The sequence below is a fragment of the Polyodon spathula genome, chromosome 3, assembly GCF_017654505.1.
Source record: "Polyodon spathula isolate WHYD16114869_AA chromosome 3, ASM1765450v1, whole genome shotgun sequence".
Lineage (NCBI taxonomy): Eukaryota > Metazoa > Chordata > Actinopteri > Acipenseriformes > Polyodontidae > Polyodon > Polyodon spathula.
Window position 1 is genome coordinate 82,597,230 of NC_054536.1, and position 25,762 is coordinate 82,622,991.

The following is a 25,762-nucleotide window of genomic DNA, read 5'->3' on the forward strand; positions in this document are numbered from 1 at the left end:
AATAATGAGACTGCATATTCTGGCACTGTGATTTAATATAAGTTTGCCATGACCTAACCTATTAAAACCATATTCAGTGATTTAAGATATCATCACTGAAAAACCACTTTTGTCTATTGTGATTCGGACAAATCGAGAGGTTGTTTGTCAAATGTATAGAAGGTATGTCATGAAAAACTGTGACATACAATATTTCTGACATGGGTGGGGCATGGCGGTGGCAAACAAGACCTTGTGCAAGTGTGTCATCTTTCCACTGCACATCCCCCATGTTTTGTAAATATCAATGTTTTGTACAGTGACACGTGGTATGCTTAGCAATAGAATGTATCTGCATTGCATGTTCGGGTCACTTTTCATGACATAGTTTCTCATGGAAATGTAGCCCCAAGAGTAGTTTAAAAATATGTGTTTATTGCAGACACAATGAGTCGTATACTTGGACAAACCCCACATGCTGTGTGCACAACATCATTGTTGGAAAATTGTGGATTGAGCAGTATGGCAACGTGGAAATAATCAACCACAAGTAAGTAGACCTCTCTTCAAATATCCTTGAACCTTTTCAGTGCCACGAGAAGCTGGGATTAGTAGGTTTGGAGAAACCAAGAGGAAGCAGACCCTTTTTAACCTAAAGAAAATGTTGCTAAAGTAAAATAAAAAATAATTAGAAATTGTTTGCTTTAGGATTTTTTGTACAACACTTTTTGTAAACCACAGCCTTGAAGCAGCATCACTCCCCAAGTGCTAGTGTAATGGTTCGGGACTGACAAATCCCCCGTTACCCGGCTTTTGTCGAAATGCGTATTAATGTGTGTGTTGATGTTTTAGTTAGTACCGGTAATGAAGGTGTGTTGGTTCTGCTATGAGGCAAAATGGGGGATTGTCAATTATCACATATTAAAAGATAAGTTAAGAGAAGTGAGCAGGGCTGATTGTTTGGAAAAGCAGAAGTTAAAGTAAAACAAATGTTTAGCAGTCTAACTAGTATCAATAATCCTTCCAATATAATTCCCGTTGTTTTGTGCACAAGGTACGCTATAATGTGAATTGAACCGCTAATCAAATGTTGCTTTTAGATTAGGGGTTTGGACAGGGTATAGGTTTTAACTGAATAAATAAAAGGACATTTTTAGAAAAGTAATAGGAGGGGCACAGATCTGGGGCCAGGGATACTGGCTATGGCAGGGCCTTCATTTAGATTTAATCCAGTCTTTGTTTTATTTTTTGCACAATATTAATTTAATGTGGTTTTGTATATTTTCACAATGAATTGTGAACACTGGAATTATTTATATTAATATTATCTTTTTATGTTCTTTGTTTTGTGTGGTTTAAGTTTAAATTTAGAAGTTAGATTTTGTGTGTACCTGTTCACCTCAATGACTGTACCAGAGTTTGACCTAGTGGAGTTGTGTCCTGAGCTCCATCCAGTATGTTAACCCTGTTCAGTGATGTTGTAAGTAAGTTTACTCTGTGCCAAAATAAGCCTGCGTACTGTTTTTATGGTCTTGCTTCTGTATCTGGATTTGGGTTGCTGATCCACACCGCCTGGTTCTTTCCCTATTTAGTAAAACTCAGATTAGATCCCCTTTATAAAATAAGTTAGGGTACCTAGGAATCCAGTGCGACCTTGTCAGCCAAAGTTGATTGTACTGTTACAATAGCATTGCTGGTAGCTTGGTGTGGCGCTTGGTATATCAACTGCAGTCCTTCACAGTGGATTCCTGCACACTATTATAGATGAGTTTGGGTTTTGCATAACTGTCAGCATCGTGCTTTTGAAGCAGGAAAACTAGGCACTTGCAATAGTTTTCGGTATTTGCAATAACGGAGTTTATTAAACTTTTCGGTGTAATAAACTGAAAAATAACTGCTTTCTTACCAAAATACTTACTAGTGGTGTTGACTGGAAAGTGCTCATAACCTGCAATGTGGCCTTACCCCCCTTTTGGTGGAGGTGTACGTATGTCGCATTTTAGGTATTTACATTCAGTACACCTAACAAACTGCTTATATTAGTAACTGGCAAAAGTATGTATACATCATAAAGTGAATGTCCATAAAGAACTCGTTTTTATGATGCTAATAGCTATTTTTGTATTTACTGCTGTGACTGACAGATAATGTCGTGTATTGCAATTGTGTTTTTTTAATGAAAAAAGGAACGCTTTTCCAAAATTGGGAAAGGGTGTTGGATCCCATTTATTTTATTGTTTTCTTTCTCCACAGAACTGGGGAAAAGTGTTGCTTGAATTTTAAACCATGTGGCCTTTTTGGGAAGGAGTTGCACAAAGTTGAAGGCTATATTCTGGATAAAAGGTTAGTTTTACACTAGCAAATATGCTTCAGATACTGTATGTAAGAATAAGGTGGTCTGTTTTGGTAAATTGGTATAATGCTAACTTGACAAGAGTTTTCAAAACATCAGTTCTGCTCCCTAGGGTGGGTTTTCAGTTTCATTTATAAGTTAGTACATCTGGGTAGGGTGTTTCTTATTGTATGTCAAAAATGCATTATAAAAGTGAAAAGTTTCAGCTGGAAGTTGTTGTGTTTAAAAAAAAAAAAAAAAATAAATCATACCTGTCTGTTACTGTGCGTATACCTACAGTAATTTGAATGTAAGGTGTGTACTGTATAGCAAAATATAAAGTGATGATGCTAACGTAGCTAAATGTCCAAATGTAAAAGTACCAGAAGATGCACCGCTGGTTCAGGACTTGAACCAGAGTAAGTAGTTAAACGGGAGAAGCTGCAAAAAACACTATCTGAGAGAAAGTGATGCAACAGACACTCTCAACTGAAAACCAATGTTACAGCAATTTCATTAAGATCATGTTTACTACACTGGTGAGGTATTTAATCCTGACCTGTCCAACATAGCACTACTGTAGCAGTACTGGCGTTTTATTAGATGTGCTCCTTTTTGTGTTAGCTTTCAAGCTGGCGTCACTTTTTAAAATCACTGATATACTGGAGTAATGCACAAAAATTGTTTTAAGATTCAAAAGGATGCAACGCCTGTAGTCCTAGTGCAAATATCCATAAATTACTTAAATTGATTCTGTGAGCATGTCAGTTTATTTTGAAGCAAGGTAATTTACTTATTAGATATTAAAGGCCTGAAATTAACTTCATTGTTCTGCTTACTTTCTTATTGCTTTCTGTCGGCACAGTTATTGAATTCAAGTGTAAACACACTATTCATCAGTGCCATAGTTAAACATTTCAGGCCATATTTTCAAAGCAATTACTCAAATCTTTAACTCCTTTTTTAATGAGGGAAAACATTATTAAAACCTGTTAATTAAAAACAGAAAACTAAAACTAAACAAAAGGATAAGGTGTCATTGGTTGAGTTCTCATAAGTGAATTTTAATTGCTTTTAGAAATGAGATTCAGACAGTGGAAGTTATTTTATTTTAGTTATCAAACTTTTATTTCTCAGCAAAAAGAAGATTTGTGCACTGTATGGCAAGTGGACCGAGTGCCTGTACAGCATAGACCTGGCCGCATTTGATGCACACAAGAAGAATGACAAGAAGAACGCAGATGAAAAGAAGAATAGTAAACCGGTATGTGTAAAATGTACTAAAATGAAAAGTGTATCTCAAGCAAAAGTTATGAAAATTGTATATCATGAATGCACCGACATAGGTAAGGCATTCGGTGAAACATCTTACAGATTCAGAATTCAGGATGAAGTATATGAGGCTATGGGTGTCAAAAAAAAAAAAAAAAAAGATATATGTATGTCAGCACTACGGTCTGCAACATTCTCAGGTCGTTAACTGGGCTCCTAGTACAGCAGGGCCTTATGCAAGATCATTTTGATGGGTGGGTGATGGGTGCTTAAATTACTGATGGTATGTTCTTTGTCTCCAGCAGGCACAGTAAACACAGAAGCAGACTGTAATCATTATTCTCCATGCTTCTTGACCTCTCAACTTCTCCCTGAGTACTCATTTCAGTCTTTCCCAGAGGTTTAGACTATATATTAACACAAAAGCGAGTGCCTCACTCTTAGAACAAGGGATCTGGAGACTGCAGGTTAAAATTAGTTCACCCACATACTCCATTGAACCAAATATACACTGCTTCTGTCTGACTGTAATAACTCATTGATGGGACAATATACTATATAACTAGAGTTTATTTATTGTATTTTGTTTTAGACAACAAGCTCTGAGGAGACTGAAGAAATGCCAATGCCAGATGCAGAAACTGTTCAGGTTATTCCAGGAAGCCATCTTCTCTGGAAGATAGCCCCTAGGCCTCCAAACTCTACAGAGGTGAGTAGATAACACCTGGCCACTTATAGGGGAGCGTGAGTCCCTCTGTCGCACCTAATACTGTTAATATCTCATGAGCCATATAAACTGGCAACTTCATATTTTCAGTGGTATGAAAACTCAGCAGGTAAACGACCCATTCATTTTGACCTGTGACCTGTGCTTAATGTATTGATTACCATAATGTTGCCCTAATATGGTTGCCATAGTGATGTCCCGTGACCTTTTGAAGTTACAGCTGCACAGGGACAGTGCACTTTGAGCTGCTGCTTTGTTGCACAGCTTTCTTTGTCACACGGTTTTAACCTCCGGCCATATTAGTGATATATACAGTACCACATCTTTGACACTGGTCTTTTTAGTTAGTACACAAGTCATTTTCTCTGATTCTCACAGTAAAGTTTCATTACAAGTGGTGTCGAATGAACAAACCTTTTCACTGCCACATTGTTTTTAACCTTGTGATATCAGTGATGCAGATCTCTTTTGCATTTCCATATTACTTCATGTTTACAAACCATTTGATGTGATATGACATACCCCATAGATCATATTATTGGGTGTGTTTAATTTGTGTTTATTAAAACTAACATTTCTAGTTTATTACATAATGTGTAATTCTGTTTTCAAAATAAAATAGAAGCCGTAATGCCCATAGCACAACAATAATACGTCTTAGGTTGATTTTTTTGTGTGTGTGTGTGTGTGTGTGTGTTTTTCGCTGATGGCTTTTTATATTATTTTTTATTTAACCTTTTTAGAGTTGTTTTTACCATTATTAGAATAGTTTGAAACTACGTTAGTAAAGTCTTGCATTGATAAGCATAAAAGAAAATAGACTGAATCTCATAAGAAAAAATATTTAATTATTTTTTCAATGTTTACTGTAGTTTGTTGTGATAACCCAAGTGCAATGAATTACTTTCCATTTACTTTATTTTTAGATGTACAGCTTCACTACCTTTGCCATGCATCTGAATGAATTGGACCCAGAAATGGAGACTGTTATTCCTAAAACTGATTGCCGGTTACGACCAGATATAAGAGCAATGGAAAACGGAGACATAGGTACAGGAAAGTGAGCTGACTATTGGGGCTGAAGATATTATGCAAATATGTTAAATAGGCAAATCTATCTAGCTGTATAGATAAGTAGATTTGCTGGTAGATTATGGTTATTTAAATGTTGAATCACATTGGATTTATAATGTTGAATAGGCCCATGTCTGAAAAGAGGAGCGAGCATTCAGATACTATGTGAACTCAGGCAAAGGGTCAACCCTAGGTTAGTGTGACTCAGTGGGCGGTCAGGGGGTTGAAATTCACAATGTCCTCATATGAACATTAACTTTTGCATAAAAAGCTTCATACGAAGATTACTGAACATAACTCCGTGGAAATAACCAAAGGGCCCTTTCAGACTTACATAAATAAGGTTATGTGCTCTTCATATGCCTTTGTTATTTGTAGATGTTTTAAATTTCCGTTCATTATTGTTAATATTGTGGTGAAATATCTTGTTTTCCCTACTGCCGTATTTTTTCTATGGCTGTTTTTCTGTGTTTCTGTTTACTTACCAAAACGTCTTAGAGTAAGTAGCGGGGTTCCAAAAAATATAGCGATAGATGTCCCCACGTGTTGCTACAACTGTTTAAATAATGTACCTGTGATTTTTCTTTTCATTAACATCCTGACAACTTTTTACACTTACATAACTTTAAAGTCTGTTTCAAAGTTCAAAATGTCCGCTCTAGTGCACCTATAGTATAAGGATTATTGTCCACATTGTCAAACAGGTAACACAGCAATAATGATTTATGGTGTGGTACGGAACATAAAAGCCAGAACATATGTTAATTTAATCGCTCTACCTGCAGGGATTTAGAGGACAGATCTCAAACCCTGGTGCACTAGAGCGGCCATTTTAAAAAGGGCTTTGAAAGACTTTAGCTATAAGTGTAAAAATTTGTCAGGATGTTATCAGTGAAAATAAGAATTACAGGTACGTTATTTAAACAGTTGTAGCATCACGTGGGAATGTGTAACGCTATATTTTTCGGAACCGTGCTACTTGTTCTTTAAAGCAGACAGGCAGTTTTTTTCTTTTTTTCTTTGGTCAGACATGGAAAAAACATCCTTGTTAGTGCTTCTATTTTAGACCAACAGCAGCACACAATTCCAAACACTTTCTGTATATCATATGCCCTTCTGTTTCAGACTTAGCAAGTGAAGAAAAAAAGAGATTGGAAGAGAAACAGAGAGCAGCTCGTAAAAAACGTTCGAAGTCTGATGAAGATTGGAAGACCAGGTCAGTATAATATTCATGATATTCAACTGGCAAACCAGTATTTTGACATATAAATGAACAATGTTTGTATGGCAGTTTCTTTAAGATACATTAGCGCTAATGTGTCTTAGTTACCCAGATGCAGTGCATTCTCATTCTCCAAGCTGTAAGGCTGATCTTTTAAAACAATAATATAAAAAAGAGGGTATTTAGTAACAAATACCTTTACATTTCTGTTAACTGTGAATTTTATATAATGTTTGATGGCCTGTATCACTTTTGCTCTTTTTGCACTACCTTAATCTCTTGCCTATCATTCTACTAATTGCACATTTCTGTTCACTAATTTAAAAGGCTATTTTGATGTTATGAGTCATTAAATAATAAATGGAAACCACTGTAGTTGTTATAAAATGAAAAGATACATGAGATCACTGGCAGTATGCAAGATGCTCAATGTCTGTTTTCATGTAAAGCCAATTTTTAAAATAGTTTTGTAGTGTGAATATGTCATGGTTGACAATCTAGTCATTAGTAACAATATAGTTACCTTTTTACTGTGAGATTGCTCATACAAAGCTTTTACATGCATTGTGTAAATTAGCTTTTCATGCTTTGTGTAAAGTAGCTTTTCATGCTTTGTGTAAATCAGCTTTTCATGCTTTGCATTTTCTAATAAGTTGGTATTTTTCTCCATTATTTTCACCTAAAGCAACCCAGCACTGGGCCCCAGGTTTGAACTATTTGTACTTTTTGGAGTGCTTTGACTTGTTCTTGGAGTGCACTGTGTTAATGCTCCACAAACTAGCACACTGCTGGCTGCAGAATATTGAAGTACAAGAATATATGCATGTGCTGTGTAGGAATGCATTCATTTGACCAAATGAAAATCACAGGAAAACTTTATAGAACGCTATATTTTTTAAAATGTGTTTCACCCATAAAAATCTAAATCTACATAATTTACATTTGATCTCAGCACTAACACAATGTTTCCATTAATAGTTAGGGATACTGTTAGACAACAGATTTGATAAGAACACCACAGTCTTTCTCTCCTATGGTTTTAAAATGACACAAGGTACCAACCCATCTTTACAAGAATAAACAAATGAAATATCCGCAAAATAAATAATTGTATTTATCAAAACACCATGCCAACAGGTCAAATCAGCATTTCGATATGCAAGAGATCTTCATCAGGATCATCTTTGCACATTTCATATTTTCTAGCATATGATATATTCAGTTATTCATTATGATGTAGCAAACTATATTTTCTGTATGCTTCTTAGGCATCCAGGCAATCCTTTGATGTTATGACAACAAAAACACCATGTATTCAATAATTTAGTATGTGTACTGTTACTGTTATTCTGGCAGTACTACACTGTGAATGCATCTGTATCGTGTTTCATTAAATCCTTAGCTACTGTATTTGTTGTGCCGTGTGCAGTTGTAATGGTGGGTAGCAAACCTAGAAAACCCTAGCCCTTTACCAGTTCCCTTTTCATATTATTTGAAACAAAATACACGTTTCCTTTTCTTTGCATCTGTTGGAATGTGTTTGTATTCAGTCACTGGTAGTTTCAGTTTTATTTTCAAATGCTAACATCGTGATGTGTTGGCAGTGTTTCCCAGCAGGACTCTCTGTAGACTGTTCTGAAAAAGTATGGAGCCCCCTCAATTATTCCATCGGTAATCTGTCAGAGGAAAGATCAGGTGTTTAAAAAGTCAGTGAAAGTATTACTCGCAGAGAAGTGGAACGTGAAGTGTGCAGTAACACGTCACACAAAATTTCAGTGCTCTGACTATTTTCCACTATTGCCATTATTCCCCAACCCAACTTTCTAACTACTCTACAGTGTATATGAGGTTCACCTTTGTACTCACCACTAATCAGCAGTGTAGAATAGAAGGGTCCACCCCATTCCTCACTTTTTGTAAATGTTGTAAAAGAGTACTCCTTCAGCATTTTAAATGATAAGACAGTACACTATCAAAGACAGCATAAATAAAGTGAAAAGGTACAGCTGTTAAAGAACAAAAAATAGAGAAATAAATAAAGGGATGCAAAAACTATGGGAGGATAAAGATGTCTGAGAGAGAGATTGTTGAGAACACGGTCAAAATTAACCGATAGTCAGAAAGACTGTACAGTGCAGTATACCACTTCCAGTATAGATTGTTCTGTCTTGATTAAGAAAGGAATGTTCTAAGTTTTTTTTTTTCTGTTTGATAGTAAACTTTGTTTTTTTTGGTTTTTTTGTGGCCCAGCTGGTTCCACCAGGGATTGAACCCTCACAATGGCGTGCAAGACTGGCTCTTCTCAAGTGGCTATTGGGACAGAAAGTATTCTCACTTGCCTGACATTTATTGATAACATTTGTTTATAGCTGGTAGTATATGTGGTTATTCAGAAAAATTCAGAACCTCATTGTGTTGTTTTTTCTTTAAATACTGAATTATTGTTATAAGGCTTATTCATGGGTAGGTTGGTATAAATAAGAAAAAAGACGGCCCTTAATTTAGTAAGTGTAGTTCTCATCACAGTGAATTCACAGGTAGGCCCTGTAACAATAATGTATCAGGTATTAACTGGGCAGACCATCAAGCCAATATTTGGTTGTTTCCATTTCTAACAAGATGTACATCAATAGTTTCAAACATTTTTTGTTGTTGTTATTGTCATATTAAGACCTACTCAGGCACAATAACTGTATTGCAATACAAGCATTATCACGACAATAACAATCCTGTATCCAGTAATGCTTCGTATTGTTTATAGAATAAAGTAACTCTTCAGTCATCTAATTCATAAAGTTCATTGTGTGTCTATCTTCTGTGTATCCTTCACCATTTGTGCAAGGACAGAAATCCAGAACATTTTGTTTTATTACTTTCAAAATGTAGTGTTTTGAGTTGAATTTGGTATGTCATGTTGTGTGTGTTTTTTTTTTGTTGTTTTTTTTTCCCCAAAAGTTCTTGCTTCAGGAATAAAGAAGCCATGGATAAAACCATTGCTGACTTAGTTAAATAAAATGTACAGCTGCTTGTGTAAAGATTAATCTTTATTTGTAATAAAATCCAACAGAATTATATTATGCAGTGGCTGGATAATATTCATATTGTATTCAATCCAGTGATGCCACTGTATATTTTGTAGAAGTCTCCTATGTCTTAGAAAAATGCATAGCACATCTAACCTTTAAAAAATATAAAATAAAAAAAAAATAAGCTGGTATTTTGTGGTGTTGCACTAAGGACTTCTCTGTACCCTATTTTAGTTGGGTACGTCATTCAAATTAAACTATAGGGATAAGATATTTATATGTGGTATGGTCTATCGTGTAGAAAGTTGTAACCACTCTGAAGTTTTATGTAAAATAAATGTTAGACTCACAGGATTTAAATTGCTGCTCAATAAAGGATTAAAATCATGTATGAATAAAATGAGTTGTATTTTGCTTCCCCATCTAATTGTTCACTTGCTCTACGTATATAAATATTTAAACGTACCTCTAAGGGAAGATTTAGTTTGCGAATATCTCAAACTATTTGAGATGCCAACTTCATATTTCAGGCATTTCATGTCAGCAGTTTTACAGAGCTGTGGTCCCCTCAAAACCTCAAACTATTGGTAGTTATTCAGTGTACTGTAACCAAATGTATGAATGCATTTGTTTCTTATGAAAATCGAATTCACAATTAACCTATATTTTTAAACACTCACTAATGTATGTAGTGTGTATCAGATTCATCTTTTTTTAATGTTACTTTCCCCTTGTTTAGCATTAAATTTAACTATCAAATTGTGTTGCTTATGTTTTGTAAAATTGCATTGTCTGTCCACTCAACAACCTACAGTACTTGAATCCATCTTGTTAATAAATTATGTAAGTTTCTCAGTAAACAATAGGGTTAATTAAATACAGTTATCAGATTAGTTTATTGACAGCTACAAAGGGAAAATTAACACGAAGTTCACCAAACAGGTCTAGTTCCAGTTTCTTGATATCCTTCTGGAAGACAAACTTCTAACCCTATTGTTATAATAAAAGAAGAAACAATGTTATTATAGTAGCATCCATGTATTGGTTGTTTCGCTGTAATGAGGATTAGCGACAATATTATTCTACTCCACAGCCCAATTCCATCTGGATTCAGATGGCTTATGTAGCTTTGCTACATATTTATTCATCACAGAAATGTTAAATTTCATAGGCTTTATTTAGCCTTGCCTACTTTGTTTAATGGCTACCTCTAACCAAGTTCAGAGTGTAGCTGTCATACAAAGAGAGCAAAAAAATAAAACACATCAACTTAGAGGTAGCCTTTGAACACAAATATTATAATTAATCAAACGTAAAAAGAGAAAAGCATATATTAAATATAAAATCTGTTTGTATAAAACCTTAGGGTTAATGTTTAGAAGCTCTAGGCTCAATTAGAACTGTAGTTGCTGCTAATCACCTCCAGGGGGGGCGTGACCAATGAAAAGTCCAGTGCACACTAAGAACTGGCTTGTTTTTTATTTTAAAATTAAGAATATTCTGTACTTTGAAGAGAAAATAAAATACTGTACATCCTGCAGTGTAATGTGGTGAGCCCTTTAGTTCTTCTCTCCCTGATGAGTAACATCCTTTACAAATGTGCCTATTCCATAGACAACAAAATAAAAATACAACATTTAATAGAGTAGTCTCATTAAGGTTGATCTTGTTCTTTTCTGATTATGGTAGTATTATTCCAATTGTTGTAGAGAAACATGGTAGCAGTATTATTAAAAACAACTTTCAATAATGATCCAGATGGATAAAATGTTATTTTCATTTTATCCCCAAATATCTTTTGGGTCTGTGGTGTTATAAACCTTGTACAGAGTGGGCTGTGAAAAAACAAGTGCAATATGTGTTCAGCTTTATTTTTCCATATTTAATTTAAAACATAAATAAATAAATATGCATTGTATCTCTCCTCCCATTTTTGCTCAAATATCAGTGATTTCTTGATTTGCTGCTGTGTTTGTGAAACCACAAACTGGCACCAATTTTTGCAGCATATCAGAATGCAGTTTTAGATTTAATTTACTCCCAACTATTGTTTAAATGTGTAACTTTAAGCGTGTTATATAAGAGCAACTTTGACGCTGTTATTAAAAAAGGGGCCTGCGTTACCTAGAGCAGACCATATAATGCTTGAATTAACTCTTTATGGAACGGGATCATGTTAACACAGTCATACTGAAGTGGGCTTCTCGGACCATGATTGTGTAAACATGATTTTAAAAAAAAGCACTTTGTTTTGATGACTTACAGGGCCACCGTACTTTGCAGTACAGGCTTGAAACTCATATCAATGGATAGGCGAGGGACTGGCATTCAGTTCCTGAGTTTTTTTTTTTTCGTTTTTTTTTCGTGTGCTGTCTAAAGGACGGAGAGAGTTTACAGCAACCAGGCAGAGACAAAAGCAGAAAGAAAACATGACAGGAACTTGTTTAGAGCGACTTAAAGGGAGAACACTGTACATCTGATGCATTTGACATAATTATATTACAACATTTATTCTGTCTCGTGTTTTAATATCATTTATAAATATCAAGAAAGAAATGGATATTAGTAGATAATTTTTCATGAACTAAATGTACCAGGCTTACAATGTAACAAGAATAAATCTTACCATGGTCCTTTTTCACTGATTCGGAAACACCTTCAGGATGGTCTTTTTTAATAGCAGGTGGTAGAGGTTTGGAGTCTGGCAGGCTTGGTTCTTTGGCAGCAGTAAGAGCTTGGCAGACAGGCTCTGACAAAACATGTCGTTTACTGATAATAATGGAATGAATAACTATTTATTTATAAATATTTATTTGGAGAAAGCAATCGAGAGTAGTGTCCATTACTGTTTATAAAGACCCTGAGAATAAACGTGTATTATGTCATTGCAATCACTCAGGTGAAACAATGCCTTGTAATCTACCCAAACATCAATGTTTTTCACCAAAACTTAAGTAAGTATTGTGAGGTCCCTCGGGTCATAGAATAACACGTTTTTTTTTTTATATATATATCTGTAAGCAGAATACATCATTTAAAAATAAAAACGAAATATTGTGTTGTTGTTGAAGTGAAAAGTTTGTATGGCTTCTGAAGTACTTTATAATATTCCCCAGTGTCCTGAAAAAAAGAACACCTTTTCCATGATGCTACTGTTAAAAAATAGATTTTGTGATTTTTTTTCAAAGGAAGAGAGTAAAATGCAGCCAGAAAACACCTGGTCTTGGGGGAGCATCTCATTGAAAAACACTTGGTCCTGAAAGGGTTAAAGTGTTTTTAAACCAAGTTAAATTATAGCCCCCCCCCCCCTCCAAGGCACATCTGCAAAATGCCCTTTGTGTGGTGCCTTTCATTGTTATCTTTAATACCAAGGAATTAGACCTGTATTGTGCATTTGTTGTTTTAGTACCACATGCATGTCACCTTAGATAAGGCAGCACACAGCATTAACTATTCACACTACCTAAAAAAATCACCCTTATGAAGACTACCTCTTGTAACACAGAAAAGAAACAGCATTATTTTTATCTACCTGAAAGTGCTTTGTCTCCATCATGGGTTTTACGTGATTTCTTCACTTGTACCATTTTGCCTACTGGTATGAATGTAGGCAAAGAAAATGTAGGTTGGCTAGCCAGTAGTCTATTTTCCCCTCCTTGGGAATTACCTTTATCCATAGGAACATGTATAGGCTGGGAGCTTGCTGTCCACCCGGCTTGGATTTCCAATTGCCTAGCTGACTTCCCTTCACGATGAACTTTATCTGTATCATCAAGGTTGACCAATGGGCTGCTATGAGGATGATGTTTATCAGCAGGTACGGGAATAAGAATATATCTTTGAGTACCAGGTGAGGATGTGTATGGAACTGGACCATGCACGGGTGCCAACAAATCTGTTTTGTGATCCTGGTTACCAGGATCAGGTGATGCTTGTTGAAAAGGTAGCATGTTGTAACCATGCACACCTGCTGGAACACCATTAGGGGCTCCTGATGGTAAGGAAAACACTGGTCTTACCTGATTGTTTTTATTTACCATAAGATACTGTGGGTAATTCAATGTCTGAGGCCAGGGAAAAGCCATTGGAGAGGTGGCCTTTAAAAACTGTCCAATCAGTTGGCTTGGAGGAGAGCATGGTCTCATCTCCTTCAGATGATCCTGTGTCATGGGGGAGTCAGGATTTCCTTTTACTAATATATGTTTAGAGCCACATTTTATAACCGATGGACCGGCAACACGAGGATCCGGTAATTTAATCACAGTCGGTGTAGATCCAAACTTATCCGGCTTAGAAATGTTTAGCACTTCAGACTTGTGATGACCTGCTTCAGTAGTATCGCCATCAGATAATGCATGCCTGTCATCAGTAACTAAAACAAACAAAAGAAACAGCCTTATTAATACATCATCATCTTTATGCTTATATAGGACTTTTGAGAACAAGGGACATCCAAGCTTCATGGTATTATCTCTAGCTCTTGAATTATTTAGGGGTCTGCTGTCTTGAACAAGTTAATATCAGTTTTATAGTAAAAATATAATAAAAAATAGATTTGAAAAAGTGACAACTAAAGTTTTTAAATTATTTTTCTCATCTGTTATTCACATTAGCAATATTAACACTGGTCCCCCTTTTTTTTGCTTGCATTATATATTTCAGTTTGGAATAAGATATTTATGGTTGCTGTTTAGGTGTGCAAACTTGCAAAAGCAATTTCCCTTAAACTGCTGCAGCTTCCTGTTGCCTTATCACTTGTGCCAAGTGTACTGTAGTCCAGACACACCACATAGTCCAGCTACAATCAGTCCCTGCGAACTTCAATGAAAGTATCAGTTTGCAGTGGTTTATCTGTAGTGTATTTTTACATATCCTGAATTAACAAAAGAACCAAATTATTCTCAGCGCAATAAATGGAGGACATGTTATACTGTTCATGTACAGTAAAGCATGTCAAAAAATGTCAATCCTGGTTATCTTCTTCAAGTCTTTGTTATGTACCCTAGGTTTCAAAATATTGGATATTATCACATCCATTATGTCTCGTAACTGAACACTACACATCTTACATGTATTGCATATATGCAGCTTAGTTTAGTTTACAATAAGAACTTCTAGAAAATGAAAACACACCTAAATATAACTAACTGGGAGAAAACACAATGTTAAAAACCTATGTTAAAAGCTTCTACTGGATCTGGTAACCATCCTTATAGAAGTTAACCGTGGTCACTATTCAGTTTTCCCATGCTTTGTATGCATTTGCCATAGTCTGCCGTGGTTTGCCATGTTTTTGAATATGTTTTATCAAACCTTTCCCGTTTATCATATTTTCTGTGCTTTTACTATAAGGAACTTTTATAAGGGCAGCCTGAAAAAAAGGGTTATTTTGGTCTACCTAAATTCAGCACTGTTGAGTGTTTACAAATACACCAATTACCTGAACCTTCTTTAGTAATTTCACGTCCTTTATATCTGTAATTACTACAATGTAACAAGAATAAATCTTACCATGTTCCTTTTTCACTGATTCGGAAACACCTTCAGGATGGTCTTTTTTAACAGCAGGTGGTAGAGGTTTGGAGTCTGGCAGGCTTGGTTCTTTGGAAGCAGGAAGAGCTTGGCAGACAGGCTCTGACCAAACATGCCGTTTCTTTTTCTTCTTCTTGGAAGATGGAGAGCCTTTTCCCTTTAGTTGTGAAGACTCGTAATGAATCCGGGTTATCTCATTATTGTCTTTGGGTATTTCCGGTTTCAGTGGTTTCGCTTTCTTCTCTTCACCCACTGCTTCTGATGATGCTCCTCCCCCTAAAAATATTATGAATATATTTCACTTTCAATAATACATTCTCAGCTAGACAAACGTTCATATCATACAATACACAGGCCTTGGTACTACTGTACCAAGGTAATACTGTTGGCAGTTTTTAGATTTTAAAATTTGAAAAGATTCAGGCTGTTTAGTGCTGTAACAATGAAACAGTTTGACCACCATCTTGATTAATGTAGTTAAAGTCCATGGCAGAATAGCAGGTATCTTACCGGACAGATGGTAGCAAGATGTGGAGAGTGTCTCAGTTCTCATGAATGACGTTGTTGTTAAAAAGCAACCATTTGCCGTCCGTGGGAAATGTGAATGAGCTGCCCTTCAGTATGTGATATTTTTGCACTGCATACGCTTATCAACATAACAGCAGACTTTATCAGCCTCCTAATCTACCTTCACAGACCCACTTTAAAAGGTAATATACACAATCTGGACTGCTCTCCCATTGTTTTCTATGGGTGCCAGTAGTTACTCAATAACGGAAAAGATGACACTAATTAACAACCTGTTTTAAAACCGCTGCTTACTGATGAAATGCCTCACAGGGACCCTGGAGCCCTGCTCTTAAAAGTTTGTTTCTTGATACAGACAGACTTTCCATTAAGAGGAGGATGTCCTGTTCAACCGTTAAGCAAATATGTAATATAAAGGAATACCAGGAACCACTTGCTGTACGCTGTAACACCAGGAGAGGTCACTGGAACAGAATCAAAAGCCTGGAAGTGAGAACATTATAGAATCCACCATACAGTACAATAATGGAATTGCAATGACTTGTTACTCACCACAAATGTTTGGCATACAGCAATCCATTGCTGGAAGTTTTCCTTTTTATCTAGGAAAAAGATAACTTTTTTAGACTGCAGCAAATGGTTAAGAAATGGCCATTAAAACCCTTTCTGTCTGGCTGAGTGGAGTTCCCACCCAACCGGATCCCGACACAACCCTGCTATTTTCTCCCTGTTTTCTCCCTTCTTAGACACTTCAAAGGTAGTAAATGAATCTGCCAGGTGTTGAAACAAATTCTGTCTCGAATACTTTGCATCACAGATTTTTCATGTTCCCATAGAGACTGTTGTTAAGGTAGTCAGTCATATGTAACATTATGTAAGTGATGTTTACTCAGTATGCAGGAGAACGTTGGTTTATACCTTGAGATAATCTGATTGGTTGCTCATCAACCAATCAGATTGCAAATAGTAATGCCATCACTAGCTGTCATAATGCTTTGTGACACAATCCAACAGTTTTATTTAAGGAAGGGGATGGGAGGGCAGCACACAATTAACTGTTTTTCAGATTAAATGATTTTGTCACTTCTTAAAAAAAAGAAGGAGAACAAGAGGGAAATGAAAATACAAAAAGGGGAGGTTGGGGAATGATCGTAGATAGTGTGTAAATATTATTGCCAGCACCAGGAGTCCAGATCTACTCCAGTTGCATTACATATATGCAACCAGTACGCTCAGTGAAAGAAAGACCTAAGAACAACAATAGCACAATTAGCAAATAGCCCATTTGGAATTAAAAAAATAACCCCACTATAATAGAAAGTATTCCCACTTAGAGCTCACATTATCTACGATCCTCACACATCCTCCATGATATTTATATTCTTAGATTATCTCATGCCTTTTTTTTCCCATTCTTGTCTAAGTGACTAACTAGTCAGGGATCAGTGCTAGTTAACATTGTGAAGTCAGGCTTGGTTACCTGGCAACCAGGTAAACACAATATGTTACACAATGAATCTGATGATATAAAGATGTTGTGGTTATGCACCTAACATGATGGCAATATTTAAAAATGTGTGAAACCCAAAACATCACATGACATATGGCATATTTAGTTTTAAATCAATGTCACGGTCTGAGAAGACTAATCAAAGTGATACATTGTGTATACATAGCTTGAATGTAATATGCTCCTGTGTCCAATGGTATCTCTGTATCCAGTTTGCAGTCAGACTCCCTGGCCTTTGCAACCATGTTGGTGAGATGCCTAATTCTACTTCGCTGGAAGCAAGCTGCCCCACTCTTTCATATCCACTGGGTTAGGAACGTCATGCAATTCCTAAAACTAGATTTAATTTGCACTTTGGGGATGCACAGGAAAATTCTCCATGTAACATTTTCAGATCAACTCCAACCCCACTCCCTCTCCCAGCTCAAGACCTGCTATATTAGTTACCACTCACTCCTTTTTGTCCACCAAGTAAATGTGATGATTTTTGATGTTTCAGTTCATTCGTTTTCTTTCTTTCTTTTTTCTTTCTTTTTCTACCTCTTTTCCTTGTTCTGTTATTTCAATCAATTGCAGTGTGCACTTAAGCTCCTTTAATTTGATGTATAATTGCTGTATAGTTGCCTGTAATTGCTAGTACCCCCCCCAAAAAAAACTAAGGAGAAAAAAAAAGAAACAGTTTCCACAAGATCAGTTTATTGACAGGTACTAAAGTTAAATGAACATCTACCAAGTCATAGTCCACAAAGCAGATTAAAAGTCCCAATTTCTTTAATGAGAGACTTCCATACCTATCGTGAAAGAAGCAACAATGTTATTAAACGCACAGTCACAATCACATGCATTTCCTTTATGGCTGGCTGCTGTATTGTAATTAGCGCATACTTTTTGCAGCAATAAAATGTACAGTATATTGTATGTCTAGCAAGGCAGAAGCCCTGCTGCTGTAAATAGTGTGTGTGTGAATGCAAGGTTGGCAGGGATGGGGTTAAATATGTCCCTGTCACACTACCCTGTCACAGTATGTTTACAGCATTCTCTGTCGAAAGCAAAGTTTTTAGCTTTGGAGGACTGTGCTGAAGGGCAAAAACAGACAACCTATTGACCCTATAAACACATTGTAGCGTGCATGGAGGAAGGCAGCAGCAGGGCTGGTAGGTGACTTAATCACACACAAAGACATAAGCCCGATATACGCTCCTTGCTAGAGAGTCAGCTTTTTTGTACTGCAATATTGGCGCTATGCTTTAGTGTGAGAGGTCCCAGGTTCGCGCCCGTCCTGGATTGCCTTGCCCTGTGTGATGCGCCTGCCTGTATTAACCAAGATATTTGTATTTTTTTTTATATAAAGAATACCTACGTAATGTTGAAGACTGGCTCCATAGTGACAGTTTGTATGTCCAGTCTAACATCTAAAAGCTTCCAAACGTGAAAAACCCTCGATCAGAAATAATGTCTTACAATTTAATTAGACAGTATTTCAATCTAAATGTGTCAGATCTTTGTGTTTGTTCTGGTATGTTTTTTTTTTTAAACGTCCGTTTTAAATATCAATGTCAATCCATTTAAGACACTGCTGAGCCCAAAATGAAATATATTTTATATTTTTACATTTTACCTTCTGCCTTTATCAGGTTGACTTAGTTTCTCATAAGTTTTAACTTCCAGTTACGGTGGCTCTCCAAAGTATTCACTCCCCTGGCCTTTTCCACATTTTATTGTGTTACAACATGGAATCAAAATGGATTTAATTAGGAGTTTTTGCCACTGATCAACACAAAAAAAGGCCACAATGTCAAAGTGAAAAATGAAAATCTACAAATTGTTCTAAATTGATTATAAATACAAAACAGAAAATAATTGATTGCATAAGTATTCACCCCCTTGAGTCAATATTTGGTAGAGGCACCTTTGGCAGCAATTACAGCCATGAGTCTCTACCAGCTTTGCACAGCTGGACACTGCAATTTTTGCCCATTCTTTGCAAAATTGCTCAAGCTCTGTCAAGCTGGATGGGGACCTTTGGTGAACAGCAAGTTTCAACTCTTTCCACATATTCTCAATTAGATTGAGGTCCGGGCTTTGACTGGGCCACTCCAGGACACTGACCTTTTTGTTTTTAAGCCACTCCAGTGTGGCTTTGGCTGTATGTTTGGGGTCATTGTCCTGCTGGAAGATGAGTCTTCTCCCAAGTCCCAGGTATCTTGCAGACTTCAACAGGTTTTCCTCCAGGATTTCTCTGTACTATGCTGCATCCATTTTGCCCTCTATCTTCACAAGCTTTCCAGGCCTTGACGCAGAGAGGCATCCCCATAGCATGATGCTGCCACCACCAAGCTTCACGGCAGGGATAGTGTTCTCAGGATGATGTGCGGTGTTAGGCTTGCGCCAAACATAGGCCTTAGCGTTGAGGCCAAAAAGCTCTATTTTGGTCTCATCAGACCATAGAATCTTCTTCCACTTGGTCTCAGAGTCTCCCACATGTCTTCTGGCAAACTCTAGCTGAGATTTGATGTGAGTTTTTTTCAACAATGGCTTTCTTTTTGCCACTCTCCCATAAAGGCCAATTTTGTGAAGCACCCGGGCTATTGTTGCCATATGCACAGTGTCTCCCAGCTCAGCCGTGGAAGACTAACTCCTTTAGGGTTGCCATAGGCCTCTTGGTGGCCTCCCTGACTAGTGCCCTTCTCGTCCGGATACTCAGTTTTTGAGGACGGCCTGTTCTAGACAGATTCACAGTTGTGCCATATTCTCTCCATTTCTTAATAATGGACTTTTCTGTGCTCCGGGGATATTCAATGCCATGGAAATGTTCTTATATCCTACCCCTGATTGGTGCTTTTGAAGAACCTTATTCCGGATTTGCTTTGAATGTTCCTTCGTCTTCATGATGTAGATTTTGTTAGGAAATGTACTAACCAACTATGGGACCTCCCAGAGACAGGTATATTTAACCTGAAATCATGTGAAACACCTTAATTGCACACAGGTGAACTCCATTGGTTGCACCAGAGCTTATTTAGGTGTGTCATAGCAAAGGGGGTGAATATTTATGCAATCAATTATTTTCTGTTTTATATTTGTAATTAATTTAGAACAATTTGTAGATTGTATTTTTCACTTTGACATTATGGACTTTTTTGTGTTGATCAGTGGCAAAAACTCCAAATTAAATCCATTTTGATTCCATGTTGTAACACAATAAAATGTGGAAAAGTCCAAGGGGGGTGAATACTTTTGAGAGCCACTGTAAGTTTTTTCTGAAGTTATTGATAAGTATGATTGACTAATAAATGTAAACAAACATACCTGCTGAGATATTGGGTGGGTCCTTTAGTTCTCTGTTGAGTCTCATTGTTTTTCCTTTGTGCCTATTACAGGGACAATGAACATATACGTTAATGTGATTATAATGAAGTCTCCCTAAGGCAGGGGTTGTTAAACTCAGTTCCTGGAGGGCTGCAGTGTCTTCTGGTTTTTGTTTCACCCGAGCTCTCAATTACTTAATTGGTGTAATGATTTGATTAAATGGACAAATGTAACACTTCTCTCCAGGTCTCAAAATGTTTAAATCGGTTGTGTACCTTGAATCAAGCGCATTTTTTAAATCATCAACTGTAAAAGACCATGAAAAATATGAAATATGTTCAAATGAACAAATACTTAGATCAATTATGTTAATTGAAAGTTTAAGTTGGAATGAAAACCAGAAGACCCTGCGGCCCTCGAGGGCAGGAGTTTGACACCCCTGCCCTAAAGGGTGATTTTGCCCCTTCAATTTATATCCCCTACCCCCCCACCCCCTGATAAAAGATTATGAATTTACAATGGCTTTCATGTTCAAAGTAGAAATAAACTTCACAGTTTAGTTTAAATTTAGTTTTTCCGTGTTCATTTTGAACAAAGAAAGATTAAACGTAAATAAAAATTGGTCATGCCTATACAGTGCTATGTTGATTTCTGGCTTCAGAAAGAGATGTTTATTTGTTGGGAAATCATCTTTTTCTAAATACTGTACTTGTTTATTAGAAGGGGGACGTGCAAATGGGGCATGTGTCTCGCAAAGGGGGCACAGCAAGTTTGGGAACCTCTGCTCTAAAACTATCAACAATGATTTAAAAAATACAGTAGCTGACGTTATACAAAAGTGTCTTTTCCCTACCTGGATCTCTACTAGGGACATTCATTCTGACTTATTGCAGCATTCCACAATGACCAAGTTTCCCACTGGGATGTATGTTGGTTGATGCATGGAATTGATTTCATCTGCACCCACCTGGAAAGCCAGTTGACCAGATCCCCATACCTGAAGTTGAGCTCCATCAATAGGTATGGAAACTGAAAGGAATCTGGGAGTACATGGTCTCTGTAAAGGTACATAAGGCATTTTCCCAGGAGAAGCCAGTATATTCATGTTCTTTTCTTTAGAAGGAGAATTTATCAAAACAAACTGAGGGGTGCTTGGTCTCCTATGTGTGAAAACATTCGCAGGGTTGGTACAGAACATTTGTCCTGGTGTAGAAGTCTGAATGGGTACAAAACCACCACTCGGGAATATTCCCTGCACTGTGGAAGTGCCCTGGAACATTGGGTAAAAAGGCTGCTCTGGTACAAATTGTTGCATTGGTGAACCATACTGCTGAGCCTGCATCATATTCCCTTGTGCCCCAAAATCATTTAGACAATAAAGCGTCCAAACATCTCCTGCATCATCCTGACTAGGGCTTTCTTCCTCGCTGCCAGCCTCAGCAGATGAAGCTTTAGCTTTCTGTTGCTGTGCAATGACTGAAAGAAAAAAGCTCATCTATTAGTAGCTTTAGTGATACAACAGCAACCCCTTAAATTTCCACAGCATAAGTCACTGAAAAGAGTTCCAATTGGAAACCGTAATAAATTAATACAAAGACTAAAGACACTCAAGATTATTTGTAAACTAAAAGGATTCATTTTTCAATTATGGTAGAGGTCTTCTTAAAAAAAAAAAAAAAAAAAAAAAAAAAAAAAAAAAAAACAATAATAAATAACATGTGTACCTTTCAGAATTGTTCATATTCTAGCTAACTGCTTCTAAAATAACCAGTATGGCTAAAGCATAGGCATAAATCAAGTCTCTCCAATACAACTTGTAGGAAGAAAAGTTGTATTTTAGCAAAAGTGGCACCCACTATAATACACAGCTCTGCAATATGACATGCCAGCCTCATAAAATTGTAAATGAATGTATGATCCATACAAATCTATATTTTTAGAACAGTACTAAAGTTCATGAAGCCAATTCCTTATTTATTTTGGGGTTTGTAAGAATGTAAGTAGAAAGAGCCAATGGCAAGATTTAATGACAAACACGGAGACCAGATCGTCTCTGAGTCTGATAGATTGATATTGTTTAAACAGCTGTCTTTTACACATTGGATAAGTACTGATATGTAATATAAAAAAAGTAAAAAGCTAAAACTCATAAGAAATTCAAACTAAATTCGGAAGAAAATATTTTGGGTAATACCTTCATCAGTGTTGCTAACGGATGAAGGTTTCGTGAAAACATTTGGCAAACTGGGTTTCCTATTAGATTTTCCCAGATTAAAGACTGAGTGTTTAAAGTAATGGGTCTTACCACATTCTGGCTTAATGCTCTCTGCTCTTCCAGTATGTACTTCAACACCAGAAGCTGAAGGTTTGCGATGAGTGGAAAGCGCTTCTGCTGATGAATGTTCCACAGCTTTCACAGGTGGCGTCTCCTGATTGACTGTTTGATTGGCTGAAGGGGTAGCCAGCTGACTGGCTGATGGAACTCTTTGGAACACTACCACTTGGTATCCATTTCCTGGTGTTGATTGCCCATCCTGAACATTTTTATGTGAAGTGGTTGATTTATCAGGACCTAATAAGCTTGTGCAAGATTCTTCTTTAACTTTATGGAATACTATTGCTTCCGGAACATTCTCAGAATGAACAATTATTACCTCTTCATGAGGAACAGCAGGGGTTTTAATTAACACTGAGTTTGAGGTGGCCTCATATACGCCTGATGGCACTCTTTGAAACATTACAGACTGAACAGTACGTCTAGCTTTTGGGTCTTGATCAGCGGAAGAGCTCCTTAAAGTACCCTGTTCTTCAAAAGCTGATGAAGTTTTATGAAGAGCTGCCACCCCAGGTCCATGTTCCTTAAAAGAAGATTTAACTGTACCAGGATCACAAAGCATGCAGGAACCTGAGGTTAGAATTATAGGGTGTATAGGAGGCATTTTCAAACTATCAGTGTCCTCAAAACCGTGATCCGCTTGGGCTAAAGGCATTTTCTCAACAGACGGAAGCCTGGTAGCAGAATAATTCTTTTGGTAAAGAGACTGAACATTTTGGAAACCTGGAATTTCACCGCAAATTACCTGAGGATTCAGAGCTACTCTCTCAAAGTAACAAAGAGCTTCCTTCTGTGAGTCAGGTTTACATACATCAGCCTCTTGAGAAAGTGGTGGGCAAATGCTCTCCAGTGATACTGTTGAAATGGAATCAAAACTGAGCCCCAACTGATCAGCAGGGATTTCACTATAGGGGGCACATGAAGATGCCTCAGTAGTGGATATTGAGTGTCTTAATGAGCCCGTAGTAGGAACAGATTTGTCCCTTATAGATGAAGATTCATAATGAATATGGGTTATCTCATGGGTATCATCGGGTAACATTGGTTTCGGAGACAGCACCCGTGCAAACGCTGGATTTTCTAGCATTCTCTTGTCGTGGCAAGCAGCTGTAGGTAACCAGCCCACTAAAAACTTTATGAACAGGTTTCCGGTTTCAGTTTATATTATATATAATATTTAATTTAAAAAAAAATGCAGTAATTTTGCCATGGTTATACTATGCATTTACCATAGTATACAATGTTTTTAGTAAATGAGTGCAACACCATCTCAGAATAATATATATATATATTTGATTGCAAACAACATGATTGTATTGGATATGAAAACTGTAATTTTCATATAGTGTACATTGGACTGAATTGTGAGATGGGGATGTATGTTGAGTTCAGGGAGTTTACAGTTGTAATATGAATTGATTGAAGTTGTCTGACAGTTTATTGGCAGCGACCTGGCATGTCAAAGTATAATTTCCAATTATTCCTGTATTCTATACTTTGCTTAAAATACATTTAAAAAATGATTGTGTCGGGAAATGATTCTATTTCTGAACCTTAAAGGAAATTTGTAGATTTTTTTTTTTTTTTTTTTTATCAAAGACATTGTCAAGGGATTGCCATCATATTTACCTGACTCACATGATGTGATTAAGATACTTTCTAAACTCAAGGTAGGGGTGGAGGCAATGCCATCTTATTTTTCAATTACACATAAAGATCAGCCTACTGATTTACTGCTTACATGAACTGAATATATACGTGCATCTAATTATTTTCTATTCAATGATAAGTATTACTTACAAACCCAAGGGACAGCAATGGGATCAGCCTTTGCACAAAACTACGTTAATATCTTTATGGGATACTGGAAGAAACAAAATATAGATGACATTGCCACTAAGCCTGTTTTACAATATATCCTATTTTAGAAAAGATTCATTGATGATATATTGTTAATTTGGACAGGAACTGAAACTGATATTTTTTTGTTTAAGGATTATATCAATAGTAGCAGAAATTATTTGAAATTCATGATGGAACATAGCAGAACTGAAATACACTTCTTGGAACTGCTTATTACGATAAATAATGCTAATCTTATTAACATTTTGATTTCTCGTTTAGAAAATCTGATAGAAATACCATTCTATGGGCAGATAGTAATGACCATAAACTTTTAATTAAAAATATACCTTATGGCTAATTTCTCAGACTAAAAGAGTATGTAGAAATACTTCTGATTTTCAAATTAAAGCCAAAGAAATGGCTAATCGATTTCACTATAGAGGTTAGACTAACTGATGTAGCCTTCAAGAGGACTGCGAATAAAGAATGCAGTGAACTTTTGGAATCTAGTGGAAAAACTACTGACATAATGAGAGCCAAGATGACAACATTCGTAACCAAGTATAATCACACATCAAATTACGTTAAAACAAATCATCTTCAAACATTGGAAAATGTTAGAATATCTCCTCATCTCCAATCTCTTGCTACAACTTCACTGCAATTTCGTTTTAGAAGGAGTAGGAATATTAAAGATTCCCTTGTATCCTCAATGTATAAATCACCTACAGAGAAAAATTGTCTTAGCAAAACTGTTGACATTCATGGTAACTATCGATGTGGTAGATGTGTTCATTGTTCTAATACTTATAGTGTTAAATATTTTACGCACCCACATTCTGGAAAGAAACACTTAATACAAAGTTTCATTAATTGTAACACAACCTATATAAGTTACATGCTTAAATGTCCTTGTGGCCTGATTTATGCAGGATAAACTAAAAGGAAGTTGAAAATAAGAACAGCAGAAAGTAAAGCAGCAATAACGAGTAAAAATGTGGACTATGCCATCAAGAGACACTATAAAACTCACAATCACAGTTCGGTACCGAAACTTAAGTTCATAGGTCA

The 25,762-nt window shown here is 36.5% G+C and overlaps 1 protein-coding gene across 2 annotated transcripts in view; it reads left to right on the top strand.

Moving 5' to 3' along the window:
* The window catches only part of osbpl1a (oxysterol binding protein-like 1A), a 53,976-nt gene extending 43,212 nt beyond the window's left edge, over positions 1–10,764 (top strand). The window contains exons 22-29 of one of the 2 annotated variants that reach the window (XM_041246126.1): positions 422–529; positions 2,233–2,322; positions 3,449–3,575; positions 4,176–4,292; positions 5,237–5,360; positions 6,510–6,600; positions 7,292–7,312; positions 8,857–10,764. In XM_041246126.1, the coding sequence (XP_041102060.1) occupies positions 422–529; positions 2,233–2,322; positions 3,449–3,575; positions 4,176–4,292; positions 5,237–5,360; positions 6,510–6,600; positions 7,292–7,312; positions 8,857–8,959 (781 nt within the window). In that variant the 3' untranslated portion in view covers positions 8,960–10,764. The remainder of the gene's footprint in view (positions 1–421; positions 530–2,232; positions 2,323–3,448; positions 3,576–4,175; positions 4,293–5,236; positions 5,361–6,509; positions 6,601–7,291; positions 7,313–8,856) is intronic. The other variant, XM_041246127.1, reaches the window with a different exon arrangement.
* Positions 10,765–25,762: the final 14,998 nt, after the last annotated feature.